The 15,734-nt window shown below is 45.0% G+C and overlaps 3 protein-coding genes across 3 annotated transcripts; 1 reads left to right on the forward strand and 2 right to left on the reverse strand.

The window, feature by feature from the left end:
* Positions 1 to 1,103: 1,103 nt before the first annotated feature.
* Positions 1,104 to 5,580, forward strand: LOC117833132 (uncharacterized). The gene is made up of 4 exons (XM_034712532.2): positions 1,104 to 1,717; positions 2,910 to 3,134; positions 3,231 to 3,572; positions 4,768 to 5,580. Exons 1-4 carry the CDS (start codon positions 1,256 to 1,258, stop codon positions 5,233 to 5,235), a joined length of 1,497 nt encoding a protein of 498 aa, XP_034568423.1. The 5' UTR covers positions 1,104 to 1,255; the 3' UTR covers positions 5,236 to 5,580.
* A 452-nt stretch (positions 5,581 to 6,032) lies between these two features.
* LOC117833140 (uncharacterized) lies at positions 6,033 to 7,045 on the reverse strand. The gene has a single exon (XM_034712544.2). It carries the CDS (start codon positions 6,803 to 6,805, stop codon positions 6,272 to 6,274), a length of 534 nt encoding a protein of 177 aa, XP_034568435.1. The 5' UTR covers positions 6,806 to 7,045; the 3' UTR covers positions 6,033 to 6,271.
* Positions 7,046 to 11,749: 4,704 nt separating this feature from the next.
* On the reverse strand, positions 11,750 to 12,409 carry LOC117833169 (histone H4). The gene has a single exon (XM_034712588.2). The coding sequence runs from the start codon at positions 12,317 to 12,319 to the stop codon at positions 12,008 to 12,010; it is 312 nt and encodes a 103-aa protein (XP_034568479.1). The 5' UTR covers positions 12,320 to 12,409; the 3' UTR covers positions 11,750 to 12,007.
* Between the last annotated feature and the right edge of the window lie 3,325 nt (positions 12,410 to 15,734).

Here is a 15,734-nt window from a genome sequence, read left to right on the forward strand (position 1 = left end):
TATTCCTCAACAAAACAAATCAGAATAAACAATGTAGGTTTATCCCTGACCGGATACTCCTAAATCAGAACAGAAAATTGCATATGCACCTGTTGTCCTTGTGCGTGGAGAACATGCAAAGAAGATATAGAAGGAAAAGCTAAAAAGCAGATGCTCGCCTTTTTCTTTAGGAGATTCTTGTTGAGAACATCCTGAATCGACCACGAGAACATGTGCATCTCCAGCTCGCTCTGCTCCCAGCTCCCGTACCTGCTGGCCGCCTCCTTCCCCCTCGTCGACGTCGACCTCGCACGAAAGCCGTGGCCATCAGGCGATTCCTGCCGCATCAGCACGACGTCGTCGTCACTGTCGTAGTAGTCGATCATCGCCGCCACGACGTCGTCGTCACTGTCGTAGTAGTCGATCATCGCCGCGCCTTGCACGAACGCTAGGCGTCGCGTCGGTAATTTAAAGGGGCGAGCACCAGTGGGTTCCTCTCGCAGTGGAAGTGCCGAGTAAATTTTGAGTTGGATCGGAATGCCAGGGGCCAAGCGATTGATCAATGCAACCCGCCGTTCCAGGTTCCACTTCTCGGTGGTTGTTGGGCTGCGCATTTGAGTGCGGATGGATGGCCATCAATTCATCGCCCGCGGGAGGAAAGCGAGGAGCGTTTGATCAATCGGAAACAATTCGAGCGGTCACGGAAACCGCTGCCACTGGCTTCCGCGGGAAATTGACCGCATTTGGCAAACGGTCCCTAGGTAGATTGCTGAATTCGGAGACTATTCCTTCTTTTTTTTAAAAAAAAAGGTAGATTACTGAATTAACCTTACAAGATGCGCCGCTGGCTGGCACGTTTCTCCGGTTTACTTCCAGGATGGTCCACTGGACCGTAACCGTACTATTGATTCTTGTATCTTTTCAGCACTATACTTTGTGCACAAGGAATTTTGCTTCTATATTCTCCTTTTATAAAAGCTTACTATGAATCAACATCCACAACACATTTGCGGAACTCTTGTGCTCCGGACTTTCGGCTCCGACTGCTCAATTTGTTTTTTCTTTGAAAAAAGAAGACATCACCTAGCTTAACGATTAAGCTACGAAGGAAACGCTCACATGGTAGCAGTCGCCACTCCGCGTGTCAACCACTTGAGCGAAGCACAAACACGCTCAAAGCAGACAAGACCGCAGCGCGAGAGGGGGAAAAAAACTCGAGAGATTCAAAACCTCCCAAAACCCTCGCCCACCGCCGCCGCCTCCCTCCGGCGCCGCCATGGACCGGGCCCCGCCGCGCGGCGCGCCCCGCGACGCCGTGGGCCAGCGGTGGCTCGCCGTCTTCGCCTTCCAGGCCGTCCTATCGGCCGCCGCCTCGGCGCTCCACCTCGCGGCGTCCCCGCGCGGCCGCCGCCACCCGCTCCTCGGCGTCCCCGCCGGCCTCCTCCTCGCGCTCCACCCGCTCCTGGCCTGCGCCGCCGCGGGGCTCCTCGCGCTGGCGCTCCTCCTCACCGCGTCCCCGCACCCGCGCCCTCCCCCGCTGCAGCGGCGCACGCTAGCGACCGCCCTCCTCGCCGCGGCCGGCGCGCTCTTCGTCGGCGCCGCCGCGGCGATCCTCCCCGAGGACGCCGGGTGGGCGGCGGTCGCTGGGCTCGGATTCCGCGGGGCCGTGCTGGGTGCCGTCTTCGCCGCGCACTACTTTGGCCGTCGGAGGTGGTTGCTCCAGTTCCCCGTCGTGCAGGTGAGTGGATTGGGGGAAGTTAGGGTTTCTCATACATCAAATTATTTCGATTCTTCTCAAACATAAGGTGATCTGTAAGTTTTCACGAGACAATAGAAGTTGAACTTTGAGGCTTAGGTATCACATTGATATGCAATTGGATTACCTGCTTAGGGTGACAGTAGTGACTTCTGTTATTAACGCAACGCAAGCATTCACTCTATTTCTGATTTACTCTAGTGTGCTGCGTGATTCCTGCTGACTTCTACAGCTTCAGTATAGTTTACGTTTGATTCTGTGTGAACTGATCAGATGAGGGGATGGCTGCCAGCATTGTTGTAATCTGAGGTGAAGAAATGGACAAGAGAGAGAGGGACATATTATTCTGTTTTGAGATGATTTATTCGACTTGTACTAGCATAGGCTTGCTGCCTGCATGTCATCCATGAGGTTTTATGGTTTAATTTGCATTGATACTGTGGATCATTCCTTCTATTTATGTTGGTTGGGTGTGTTATCCAATTAGATTCACTCTGATGCGATAAGTTGATGCATGGCGGCTAGTGGTGGCTTCACATTAGTTACAGAATCAATAATTCTTTGAAAGATCCGTGGTTAATTTTAAGCGCAGATGATTTTAGACTTGCTTGCTTATTCACATGCTAATACTCATACTTCAGAATTACTAAGTCATTGTATCTTCTTGAGAAGAAAAGACCAAGGAATAATACTTGAGGTTATCACTTGTTTAGCCCTGTAGAAATGGTCATCTATCAAATACCACTATTAATAGCGGCACATATTTAAATTGTTCCCATGAAAACCTGAAAGGGTCATCTAATTGCAAATCAAAACCAACTTGCTAAATCATCAATTATTTTTGGATTGTGCAGTACTCCCCCCATCTCCTTTTGTAGGGTGTACTAGGATTTGAAAATATTAAACTTCATAAGTTCTCACTAGCGATTAGTCAAATTATTTGCATATTTGCTGTACAAAAGTTGTATTAATAGATTCTTGTCACAGTAATGATTTCGTAGCAATTGATAGTAGATCGTAAGCGGAATTAATGGTCTAGGTATATTCAAGTGCTTTCCCAAACTCCTAATACACCATATAAAAAGAAAAAAAAGGGAGTGTCGTTTAGTTCCTCCTACCGATCACTTAAGCAATGGGCCAGTACTCTTAACTGTCGCTTTTCTTTTTTGTGCAGCGGCCTTTATTCTACGGATTGAAGATGGGACTTCTGCCATCTGGGAAAAAGTCCCTAAAATTGTCGCTTCAGGCCTTCTGCCTTTCATTTGCCCTGATTTTACTCCTTCCTTGGCAATTCAGAAATGGAGGCTCTATTGGAAGCCAAATACTCACTCAGATCAGCATTTTTATAGTGACTGCTGGTGTTTCCTTCTGTTTGGAAATAAGCCATCATTTTGTCCAGGTTAGCTTTTTTTTATCTGAGTCTTTAGTGTTTGGAGTTTGTCTAACTTGGAATCCTTTTTATCTGTAATTCGATTTCCCTTTCAAAAAATTGCAGGTCGTACATACAAGGAGGTGCAGTTTTGCTCCACCTCAGAGCACTGCCGCTGCTGAGACTAATCCCACTGAATTTATCCTGGAAACATTGGAACAAAGTGATCCACGATCATTAATACAATATCTTGCTTACCAAGATTTGTGTGTGGTATCTGAGTGTAACTTGGAACCTTGGCGCCGAGCTGCCTTCTTTGAAGAATCTGGTGAAACATATAAAAGAATTGTGACAGCTTGTTTGAAGCCACTTGAGGGGTTTTCTTCAAAAGTCGCTCAAGCCCTTGAATACGATCCAGAATTGATATCGCAACAGTACGTACTCATCAACGCATTTGATGATTCTCAGGTAAACATGTATTTGTATAAATATCAAACTCTATATTACTTCTGATGTTGTATTTTCAGCTGTGAATTTCCTGTTGTTATTCTTGTTTGTGTATTGGTGTACATATTGCATTCTTTTCCCATGTGGAGCACACTGAGCAAATTGATAGAACCTCCTGTTAGATTGTTTGTATCTTTGGTTCTTCTTATTTGTTCATTCGTGAATTTTTTGTTACCGCTTAAAGGATCTTCTTTATAAACATTGCATCTAAGTATAAACTTAGTTTGATATTGATTTGTTAGGCTGACTGATTTGAACTCAAGGTCTTCATAAAGATTTGGTACGGTTTACACGGATGCCATGTGGAGTTGTTCATGTGTTTCAGTGTTGTATGCTGTAAGCTATTGAATAGTTAGTGTTGACACGTGTTTTGCATGGTACTATGTAGTTTATGTTTTACTTCTGGTGCCCTACCTGATGAAATTATGAAGCATAGGAAATCCAATTTTCGTAATCTTGGCCATTATTTATTGTATTAAGAACAATAACTTTTGGAGCGTATTTTGGCTAATTGGCTCTGAATCTTTAGTTGCATTCTGGCGAGAAATTGTCTGCTTGAATGCAAGTGGGTATTGATTAACATTTCTTTATTTTCGTTAATAGAGGTTAAAATGCATACTGCCAGTAGTGTTACCAGAATGGGACTGCTAACACACATGTAGGATTCACAACGGATTCTTGCAAAACATGATCCATTTAATAGCAGCCTTTTTTTTGGTATTTTAGATCAACGCATTTAGTTTGAACCCTTTTTTTCACGTCAAAAAATTATTCATGTAGTAATATTGTTGAAAATGCAGTTTTTATATTGTGGTGAATACAACATTACAGATGGGCATTCATGTCTTCTTTGATACTGTATGCTAGGACAGACCTGTAGGTGTGCGCAAGCACAACCAGCCTTCCGCCACTCTGTACTTGGCAGTGTACCTGGTCTTCCTTTTCAGTTTACGCTTGTGCAAGCTTGCAAGTTCGAAGAAAAGTATTGTAGTGTTGACCATGTCTTTTTTGCTTGAGGCGAATGTTTATACTTGTTTGATAGTTGAACTCTCAAAAAAAGTTTGTTTGATTGTTGGTCATTTCATGTCACGTGCCCAATGCTGCTTTCATAAACTTATGCCTAATGAAAATATATTTTGTGACTTGTTGAATGCAGATATGCACGTGGTGTGCTCGGACATTGGCAGGATTAACCGCGCGCTCACGCCAGGAGGATCGTTATGGAGTTGCTCAGCTCACTGGCTGCAATGCTGCCGTGATGACTACATTGCTATCTGCTCTAGTGGCAATTGAGGCATGTTTAGGAAAGAAAACGAACCCACTGCCTGTGCACTTGGGTCCTGAAAGCATTAGGTGGGCTCAGTTCTCCACAGTACGAACTGGCACTGGAACTGCAATTGCAAGCAAGCAAGTTGGTTTGCACAAGAAAGCTTGTGCCATGGCGGATGTTCTTAGGACTTCAGTTTATCAAATAGTTTCTGCATTCATCGATGACCTGCGAGCAAATGCAAAACCAGCAAGTTTGGAGAAGAATTGGATCAGTGAAGGGAGAAAGCCTGTATATGGTTCCCAAGCAGTGTTGGTTCAGAAGTTGAGTTTGTTTATTGAGTACCGTGCTGTCTGAACTATGGTTCGTTGTCTCTTAGATCCTTAACTGCACATCAGAGCATATTTGAAGGAAATGTTTGGATTTTTGAACTTTGTTCAAGAACCATTGTTTTCCTCTAGAACCAATGAAGATGGATTTTTCCATTCACAGTTTTCCGTAGGGGATATGGACCATGACTAGTGTATTCTGGTGAGCAGCTGTGCAGAACTCTCTTCAGCAGGTTCACTGTACTCCTGGACATTGGAAAGCGCCTCCTGTAGTTGGGAAAGTATAATGGACTCAATCCGTGCTTGTACCATGAATTGTATCCTTGCAAACTAAAGTTGAGATATTATATCATGGGAGAGGGAAATTGTCCAACTTTTTTGATGGCTTATAGATTTGCGACGCTGAAACTGTAACTGTGGTTTGGAAGAAAAAAAAAGGTTTACTTCTAGCTAGCTCCACTTTCGAACGATAGCACAATTCTATATTCGTATTATCAAACGATAGCCAAATTCTAAACGTCTTTATTTGGTGGGATTTGTATTGTCAGGTTTCTGGATTTCATGCTGGATAAGTTGAGCCGTTCAGGGTCATTTTTCTTCCCCCAGTAATGCAATTGCAATATCTGGGTCCTGAAATCAGGTCCAATGGCCAATGATGGCGTTCAGTGATCTGAACTAAAATTATTGTAGGTTGAGTTTGACCTTGTTCATGGTTTTCTGTATGATAAACCGAGTATTCTTTATTCGTTATTACACTTCAATGTTCCTGGAAAAATGCGAGTCAATGATTTGGCTACTATTTCAGTACGATGAAAATGCACTGGATGCTGAAATGTTTCTTGCCAGTTGGAGTAGCCATTCTAATTCAACCGTGGATTTGCATTGCAAAAGCTCACGAACGCATTAGGAAACAACAAACAACGAACACGCCATTGCCTTGGCTGTAGTTCAGGCTGTCAGGCAGGTGGTGGATGCGGCGCCGCGTAGCTGTAGCCTGTAGGCCTGTAGCTGTGTGCCTCCGCCCCACCATTTTGAAGCGAAGCCAAGCCAATCCGACGAACCCCTCAGCTAACGACCAGAACGTTGCCGGCCACGGCGTCGGGCCTGGGCGCCGCCACCAGCGGCGGCCTTCTCGGCGCGGCAGCCGCGAGCACGGCGAGCGCGCCGGTCCTCACGGCCGCCTTCCTGGCGACGGCCTTGGTGCAATGTCTTCGCGGCGAGAGGATGCGGCCGCGGTGCGCGTCGAGTCCCCCGCCGCAGCTCCGTGACGGCTTGAGGCGCTTCCGCGGCGGCTTGGCGAGGTCCTCCAGCGACCCCACGGCGGCGAGCGAGGCGAAGGACTGGGACTTGCCGTCGAAGAACCTGGACAGGCCCCTCTTGAAGGGGAGCTCCGTCATGAGGCCGGACATCTCGAAGCGGTCGGAGCCGGTGGAGGAGGAGGAGCTCGCGTCGTCGTCGAGCTCGGAAGACTCCCCGGACGTGGACGGCGACGACGACTCGGAGGACTCCGACGGCGAGCCGATGTCCTCCTCCTGCTCCTCGCACGCGGTGGCCGCCTCCGGCCTCCCGCTGCGGAACAAGTAGTACGCGGCCTCCATGATCCAAGATCCTCCGAGACCCCGAGATCAGACCAGACGAAGAGCACTCAACGATCAGAGCAGGCAGAGGCAGAGAGAAAGAGATGGAGCAAAAGCAGCGCTGTGACACGGCGTGGGTGGCGGAGGCAGGGACGGGCAGGTAGGTATAAATGGGTGGGGATGGACTTGGTGTGGCTGGCCCCCGGGGCGGGGGGAGGATAAGAACGCGACGGGAGGCGCCCGGCCGAGCGGAGTCAGCGGACGCGCGCGAGAGGTGGGGATAAAAGAGGCCGCCGGTTTATTTTTGCGCAAGTAATGCGACGGGATGCGATGGATTCGGCGTTATCATCGACAAGCATCCCCGTGCCGTGCCGTGCCGCTGTGGACCGCCCCGCCCCGGCCCGGCAGGGCGGGCCCGCACAGCTACTTCTTTTTGCTCGCAGTTTTTTCTCGTTTTTTTTTTCCTCGGCGAGGATCTTGTGGAGAGGATAAGGCCGCCACATGGTTTCAGCTCGCGCGATGCTTGGGAACCCGCGTGCGCTTGGACGGACCGAGGGGGTTTTTGATCCATGCGCTGAATTTTAGCGGGTCACATCAATTTGGATTGTTTGGTTTCCTTTGTTTATTTTTATCACATGTCACATCGAATATTTAGACACTAATTAGAAGTATTAAACGTAGACTATTTACAAAACCCATTACATAAGTGGAGGCTAAACAGCGAGACGAATCTATTAAACCTAATTAATCCATCATTAGCAAATGTTTACTGTAGCAACACATTGTCAAATCATGAACTAATTAGGCTTAATAGATTCATCTCATCGTTTAGCCTCCACTTATGTAATGGATTTTGTAAATACCTAATTAGTATCTAAACATTCGATGTGACGGGTGCTAAAAATAAGTCAGAGGAAGCAAACACCCTCTAATTGTAGTTGTATCACATCGGATGTTCGGATGCTAATTGTGAGGATTAAATATAAGCTAATTATAAAACTAATTATACAACCCCTGAGCTAGTTCGCGAGACGAATCTATTAAGACTAATTAATTCATCATTAGCCAATGGTTACTGTAGCACCACATTGTCAAATTATGAACTAATTAGACTTAATAGATTCGTCGTGAATTAGACTTTATCTGTGCAATTAGTTTTGTAATTAACTTATATTTAATATTTCTAATTAGGCCGAGCTGCTTGCCCCCCGAGCTGGGGCTGGGGAGGAAGGAGGGCCACACGCGTTCAATTCTTACCTGCGACGCGCGTTTTTGGGGTTGCCCCCTCCCTTGCCTTCCCTTTCCTGCAGGATTTTTGGCTTTCGAATTTCAATTGACCTGCGCGGCCAGTGTGTGCGTGGCATGCCTATCGACTGCATAGCACCACGCTCGGTTTATCTGCTGCAGCAGCAGCGACAGACAGGCATCAGGCATGGGGGTTTATTCGCTGGGAGAATTACCTGGCTGAAATGAAAGCCGTGTTCGGTTTTTTTTTTCGAGTTGCAACTTTTTTTTGTAATATCTGAGTTGCAACTTGAAGTAGCAAAGGAGCAGAAACTAACTTTTGGGAGCACGACCAGTTACAGTTATCTGGAAATTTCTGAGAAGATGTGGTCTGATACGTGTGGCACTGCAGCTCTACAAAGCAGTGTTCGGTATTGTTTTGCGGGCACCTATCTGATTTTCATGCCAGGGAAAACACTAAACACATGTGTTGGTGCTCATCCCTTGTGGACCAAAATATCTTTTCCTTTGCTAAAAGGAAAAATAAAAAAAATGAAATATTGCACCTTACCTAAAGACTAAAGTGTTATAGATTGGATATGACACTAGCCGTGCTATACATATTGAATCATACGATAATCTAAGGGTCTGTTTGATACACACTTATAATCTTTAGGACTTGTCCACTTTTAGGACTTGTGCATCCAAACATATGTCATAAAAGTGCATTCATAATGTTTAGGAGTGTTGTTTTCATTAGGAGGACCAAACCATCGTAATGGGTTATTTTTCTCCTAAAAGTGGTCCCAACCCATCCTTTACCCCTGTTGCCCCTCCCCTTCTCTCTCCACGGCGCTAGAAACTGAGCAGGGGTGGAGTAATTAGGGGTACAAAAGTTATTTCCCCTCTAACATTCTAAAGATTATGATTCCATCCACACAGTCCACTCATAAATTTTAGAACTACCAATTTCTAGCTCCTAAACTTTATGAGTGTCCTAAAATTTATGAGTGTGTATCCAAACAGACCCTAAGAGCGGAACCAACAACTTGCCCAAAGCGAGAAACAACACAAGAAAGTAGCTGCAGCGAGCATCAGACGTTACTGTCTTCGTCTAAAGGGGGGGTTAAAGCGCCCCCGGAGGAAACCCAAAGAATTGGTGAGATTCCGTTTGGTCTCGACGCTCCCTCTAAGCAGATGCCCTCTTGTGCGGAGCTGACTCAGCTGGCCTAGTCTTGCCCCCCTTGACCACTAACCTATGGTCCAATCTTCGCTTTTGGCCACACCTTTTTTTTCCGCAGAATGGACTGGCATTGTCTATTCCTGTACTACCTGATCTTGAGAGCTTGGCGGTGATTGTTAATTTACACCCTGCCCGTGAATTCAACCGTTCCCAAATCCCAATAGCAAATGCTGCCACAACACGAGGTTCAGACCACAGCAGGAAACTCTTATCCGAAATTTCTTGAACAGTTGGCAGTCATGCCATTCGTACAAGTTCAGAATCTTTCAGCTGGATTGAGCCTCTTGCTAGTAGTATATGGCAAGAACCCCAAACGTTTCCGCCGAAGAGCATCGCGGCATACGCTAAAGGAATCCAATGAGAAGGCACCAAGATCAGCGAGGATACGAATGTGCCATCCATTAGCCTCGCCGTCACCGAGCCCCCCCGGCAGGTTTTTTTCTTTAAGACCCCCGGCAAGTTGTCCAAAGTGCAGTGAGTCAAATAAAAAGGATAGAAATATTCAGCTCAGGTAATGGGAGAGAAGAATACCATATCCCTTCCTGGGCTGGCCTACGGCATGACCTTATCTGCTTAAGGGGACAAACTATAGTCTACGACAAGTTAGTTAAAGTTGAAGACCGGAGCTAGTGCGGCTAATCGATTACGCTTATCCACAGCTGCGCGCCTGCGCGCCTGCGTCTCGACAGAAACAGAACTACTAGAGGGTGTTTGATACGAAGTGCTGAACTTTAGCAGGATCATATCGAATGTTTATGAATGTTCGAATGCTAATTAGAAAGACTAAATATGAGCTAATTACAACCATGAAAAAGCAGAATAAGCAGTTGAGCACCAATAAATTCCTGTTTCAAGTAAGTAGGAAGGGGGCAAGAGAGACTGTCATAACTAATTGTACAGATGGAGTCTAATTCGCGAGACGAATCTATTAAGGCTAATTAATTAATCATTAGCAAACGGTTACTGTACCCACATTGTCAAATCATGGACTAACTAGGCTTGATAGATTCGTCTCGCGAATTAGACTCCATCTGTGTAATTAGTTTTGTAATTAGACTATATTTAATACTCCTAATCAGTATCCAAACATCCGATATGACAGATACTAAAGTTTAGCACGGTGTTCTCAAACAACCCGTTTAAAGCAATGGACATGGTCACATGGCTTCGAGTTCTGACAAGAAAATTATGGAGCCGTGGGCCAGATTATCCTAGTCAGAAAATGATAACGTGTTTTTGGGCGACAGGTTTGTGAGTTTCGGGCCCAGACGTGACAAGCAGGGCACGAAAATGAGAACACGATGACGAGTGCATTAGGTCAATAACCCAAACATTGCGTTTCGACGCAGAGGTGACAGTTTCAGCAGGTTCTTTATGCTCTTACAATTGAGGCATCTCATACATTCCTCCTAAAAAAATAAGGTTCTCGAATTATTTATACATTATGCTCATTTCTCAAGGAACTTTATGATACTATGCCTGCTTAAAAAATAATGGTGGCCTGGCCTGGCAGGCAGGACGACGACTGCGTGGCCGGCGGCAGCAGCAAAACTCAGGTGGGAGAGCATTTAGGATGGGCCGTGTACATGTTCCAACGAAATGGGCTGGGTTTATCTGAATAGTAGAATAAATGGCCTGTTACAAACTTCATTTTTAGGAAAGATGGCCTGTTACAAACTTATCAGCAATATCCGTATCCCAAAATCTAAATTCAAAAGTTGATCAATAGGGTTCCCTCAAAAAGGAGATAGGATAGCTCAGCAGCAGTCATGTTCAGATCCAAAATAACACCAAACATCTCACAAAGTCACAACTGTGAATTAACATCATATCTTCAAGTAAGCAGCTTCAGATATGCTGTTCAAGTCTGTTCCAATTTACTTATACCGTGGATCATACAGTCAGCACTCAGCACAAAGCCACAGAACGCAGCAGATCTGCAAGAACCGTGCCACAATAGCAGGAACCATTTCTAAAATCTCATCAGTACCCTTACCAGAATAAAAGGGGAAAAAAATAGAAAACTAACAACTCATGAGTTAACGAGAATAAGAATCTCACAGTTGTGAATTAACATCACGTCCATTGCTAAAGATCGCCACAGATATGCTATTCGAGTATTGAGGCCAGATTCAAATTTTACTGTAGTATCCTGGATCCTACAATTGCCAGCACAAACAGCACCTGATTTGCCAAAAAAGAAAAAAAATGAAAGAGAACTGAAATCACAAATGCATGAAGAGACATGGGATTGCTGGCATATGAATCAACAGCATATTGCCCTGAATAGAACATCAACAGGACTTAAAAACCAAATCACAATCCAAGGTTTCACAGGAGCTGTATGCCCGTTACAGGAGAATTACCAATGTGAGTAAGAAATCAGCTCAAGTTGCATATACAGTTAAACTGATAAACATCCACAATTTAGATTAGGGATCTGGCACCACTAGGCTTGCAGAAATAGAGTTCTGATGCTTATCATCCAAAATCACAAGTGCAAAAGGAACCATGAGAATTGCTATCTGATCAGGGTTAACATTTCTTTGCAGCGAGGGAAGCCAGCTGAGATTTAACAAGGAGTTGAACTTCAATTAGACCATTACATAGCATCCACCACCTAGGAATAAAGCACACCATAGATCAATCATCTATGAATCTGACCTCTCTACATCGCCAGAGGAAAAGCACAGCACAGGGAACACAAAGGAACAAAGCACCACCATCAACAGCTGCAGACGAGGTAGGGGACGCGCTCAGCCGCCGAATCCGTAGAGGGTGCGGCCCTGACGCTTGAGCGCGTAGACGACGTCCATGGCGGTGACGGTCTTGCGGCGGGCGTGCTCCGTGTAGGTGACGGCGTCGCGGATGACGTTCTCGAGGAAGATCTTGAGCACGCCGCGGGTCTCCTCGTAGATGAGCCCGGAGATGCGCTTCACGCCGCCCCTCCTCGCCAGCCTCCGGATCGCCGGCTTCGTGATGCCCTGGATGTTGTCGCGGAGCACCTTCCGGTGGCGCTTCGCGCCGCCCTTGCCGAGCCCCTTGCCGCCCTTGCCGCGCCCAGACATCGCCGAAGCCGGGGAGGAGGAAGACTCAGCTGCTAGGAGAGATTTGGTGGAGGATTCGAATTCGCCGCTGTGGCTGGTGCGGCGGACCGGTGGATTTGGGGTGCGATTTATAGGGGAGGAATTGGGAGGGGGCGCGAGGGAGATGGGGAAATTTTGGGTGGGGGTTTGGGCGGGAGGGGAGGATTTCGGGATTTTGTTGGATGGGTGCGTTCGAGACGTCAGATCGGGGTTGGAGGGTGCGATGGGCTTTGCGGCTGTTGCCGCGGATCGCTGAGGTGGACGGGTCGATCCGTGGCAGTGTGGTGCGCAGGCGTTGGATGTGATCCTGGCGGAGGACTCGTTAGCTGGGGTGGGATCGCTGACGTGGCAATGGTTTTGGACTTTTGGTGGACCGCCAGCTAGTGTTCCACCGAAGCGCATGGTGAGGGGCTGCCGGGAGCGGTGCGAGACTGCGAGTCCGTGGGCTTATAACATCTATCCACTTTATCCATTTAACCTGAACAAATTTAGGCTCACTCCGTTTTCCTGAAAAATTTCATTTGGTTCCATCTACCTCTAATTAGATTTCTCTTTTTGTTATTTCTCCATGTATGACTTAAATTTTCAGTTCAAATTTTGTGAGCAGATACAAAACATGATGCCTTATGTTAAAAAATTATACTATAATTTTCTTATAGTTATTTTCATAGGAATATTTAATACGAAATTGATCTTAGATATACAAAACTGTACAAAAAGTAATAATGAAAAATTGCTAATGTATTTTTCTAATGTAGAGCATCATGTTATAAGTCAACTGAAAAAATTTGAAATTAAAACTCAACTTGTAAGTGAATGAAGAAACAAAAAAGAGAAATCTAGGGGGTAGATTGGACCAAATGAAATAGTTCGGGGAAGTAAAGTGAACCTAAATTTTGCTTAGGAGGTTAAATGGACAAAGTAAATAGGTGATGGGAGTAAAATGAACTTTTCCCTTCTAAAAAACAGTATCTTTTTAGCGAACCTTTTTACCAATTGTGAACCTGAAAAATATTGTCTAGTTTAGATGGTCAGCAGCTGACTTTATCGTACATGAACCTGTTACAAATTTGAGAGTAGAGGTAGGAATCAGTTGAAAGATGTGAACACTATCCACACGAGAACAAAGTTTGATGAAACATGTACCCTCTGTACCCTGAAATAAGATTGTTAGTTTATTCTAATGAAAACTAATATATGAGATTGTCAGTTAATCTTATTCAAACTATTGTGAGATTGACCAATTCTAAATAAAGAACAATAATATTTTATAATATAAAATGAGCATATAAAGTATGGTTTATTATAATCTCCTGTATTTCCCACGGGGAGTAACTATTTTTATAATCGCAAATATGATTTATTATAAATATTATCACGGCTTCCAAGGTGGACTTTCAACTAGCATTTTTATGTCAATATAATTAAAAAACAAAAAATGCGTAATTTAAAACATGAAAGTATTCCAAGGTTAATCTACTATAATTAACCTTGTATTGTCTATCTACCTATTCTCTTTATGTGCTAATAAAAGTAGACAAAAAAGGCTTAATGGACAAAAATACTAAGCAAAGCTTATCAAATCTCCCAAGCAAGCTGTATAAAAGAAAAAAGAATAGTTGTTCCTAACTCAAAGCTACGTATTTGGTTGTAATCACTTCCGATTATAAAGTTGCCTTGTCTATCGGATTCTTGACACCTAAGGCATTGAACTATAGCGTTGCCCTTGTATAAGGATATGCCTAGAGTTAAAAATGCAATGAGAATAAGATGTAGGGAGTGGGTGCTGCCTTGCAACAAACTATCTTTGGATTGACATTGCATCTAGGGCACATATGAGGCCTAGGACTAGGGTTTAGGTGTTGGGGGTTTTTGGTGCTATCTTTTTTTTCTCCGTTGATGGTGAGGATGTATGTAAATTGCTTGTCTTCTCATAGTGGATGCGGCAAAAAGTGGTGGCAACGACGATAATGTGCGCAACTTCCATAACAATGCGGTGGAGAATTAGATAGATGTCTTGGTAATGATAGAGAGGTGGAGATGACATTAATTGCCACTGTGGCATAAGGCTCTTCGATCCCTTCCCGCATTTTTGTCATGGCTCGATCTAGTAGCCCCCACCAAAGGTTGGTAAGATGGGATCGTTCCCTTCTCCCTCTAGTGGAGGTTTTGTCAATTCTTATTCATGAGATAAGATCCATCATAGCGGGTAAGTTCTAAGGTAGTGGATGGTACGGTTTTAGTTGGTATCTTTTACTTTGTGTCCGAAGAGTAAATGAATTTGATTCGATTCTAGCTTTCAAGCGACATCAATCTCAAAAGTGATGAAGATGAATAAAACACTTAGTGCAGTTACTTGTCTTTTGAAATTCTCAATTCAAGAGCTAGCCATCCTAAGTGCCCATATGACTTCAAGAGCTAGCACCCTCACCTAACAATTTGAAAGCTAGGTATAAAGTTGCATTTGTTTTGCTATCTTCTTATCGTCGAACTTATTTATGCTGCAGCATTGCACCGTTAGTATATTAGTACATCAATGTGAGTAAAGGCTACTTTGTCTTAGTTGCTATAGCAATGTAATTGGCTAGTCACCTATTTGGTTTGTAGATTAACTCGTGAAAAGAAAATAACTAATACGTGAATACGTCACATGATCGTGATTCCAAAAACTCTCTCCCATCACAAGTAAGCAGCGTTTTGATAACAATGTGCAAATACCGTTTTCAAGATACAAATTTAACTACTACATTGTATTGTGACATCTTATAACATACAGTAAAAACACGGACGTTGCTAGCGCTCGGATGTCCGATGGGAAAACTTCTCATCGGACGCTCCATTGGCCCATCACAACATCAAAAAATAACATCTTCAACATAGAAAATAAACATTTGCAACCTAGAAAATCACCGTTTGCAACATGTCGTTGTCAAGATTTGCGGATCAAGACTTAGACTAGTAAATTTCTTTTATGCGCGTAAGACTTCGGATGGTGGCGTGGGAGACACGGGGTTAGACTGGTTCGGGCAAGGGGAGCCCTACGTCCAGTATCGAGGCTGCTCGTGTTGCCCACGCGGGGTTCTGTAGTATGGGTTACAGAAGGACGAGAGAGGGATCTGATCCTAGGTCTCTTGAAGGTGCTTGTCCTCTAAGGGAATGCGAGAGTGTGTTGTTGGCTTTAGGGGAAAGAATCCGACCCTCTGTCTCTGGCCCCCGATGCCCCTTTTATATCGTAATGGGACTGCGGGGGTTACAGGTGAGACCGGGTGGTGAGAGCAGTAAAGAGTTTAAACGTAGTATGGTAAAAATACAACACGAAGGGAGGAATCAAGTTCCTAGGTGCCCGGGGTCCTCGCCGGCCTTCGGCGTCTGCCGGCGCGTATGCTGGAGGAGGAGG

Source organism: Setaria viridis, chromosome 1 (assembly GCF_005286985.2).
Source record: "Setaria viridis chromosome 1, Setaria_viridis_v4.0, whole genome shotgun sequence".
NCBI classification, from domain to species: Eukaryota; Viridiplantae; Streptophyta; class Magnoliopsida; order Poales; family Poaceae; genus Setaria; species Setaria viridis.

Bases quoted from the DNA above. Each gene is read 5' to 3' on its own strand.
- LOC117833132 (XM_034712532.2), top strand. From the start codon at position 1,256: ATGGACCGGGCCCCGCCGCGCGGCGCGCCCCGCGACGCCGTGGGCCAG. The intron at 1,718-2,909 runs GTGAGTGGATTG...TTTTTTGTGCAG, and splicing joins TCCAGTTCCCCGTCGTGCAG to CGGCCTTTATTCTACGGATT. The intron at 3,573-4,767 runs GTAAACATGTAT...TGTTGAATGCAG, and splicing joins ACGCATTTGATGATTCTCAG to ATATGCACGTGGTGTGCTCG.
- LOC117833140 (XM_034712544.2), bottom strand. From the start codon at position 6,805: ATGGAGGCCGCGTACTACTTGTTCCGCAGCGGGAGGCCGGAGGCGGCC.
- LOC117833169 (XM_034712588.2), bottom strand. From the start codon at position 12,319: ATGTCTGGGCGCGGCAAGGGCGGCAAGGGGCTCGGCAAGGGCGGCGCG.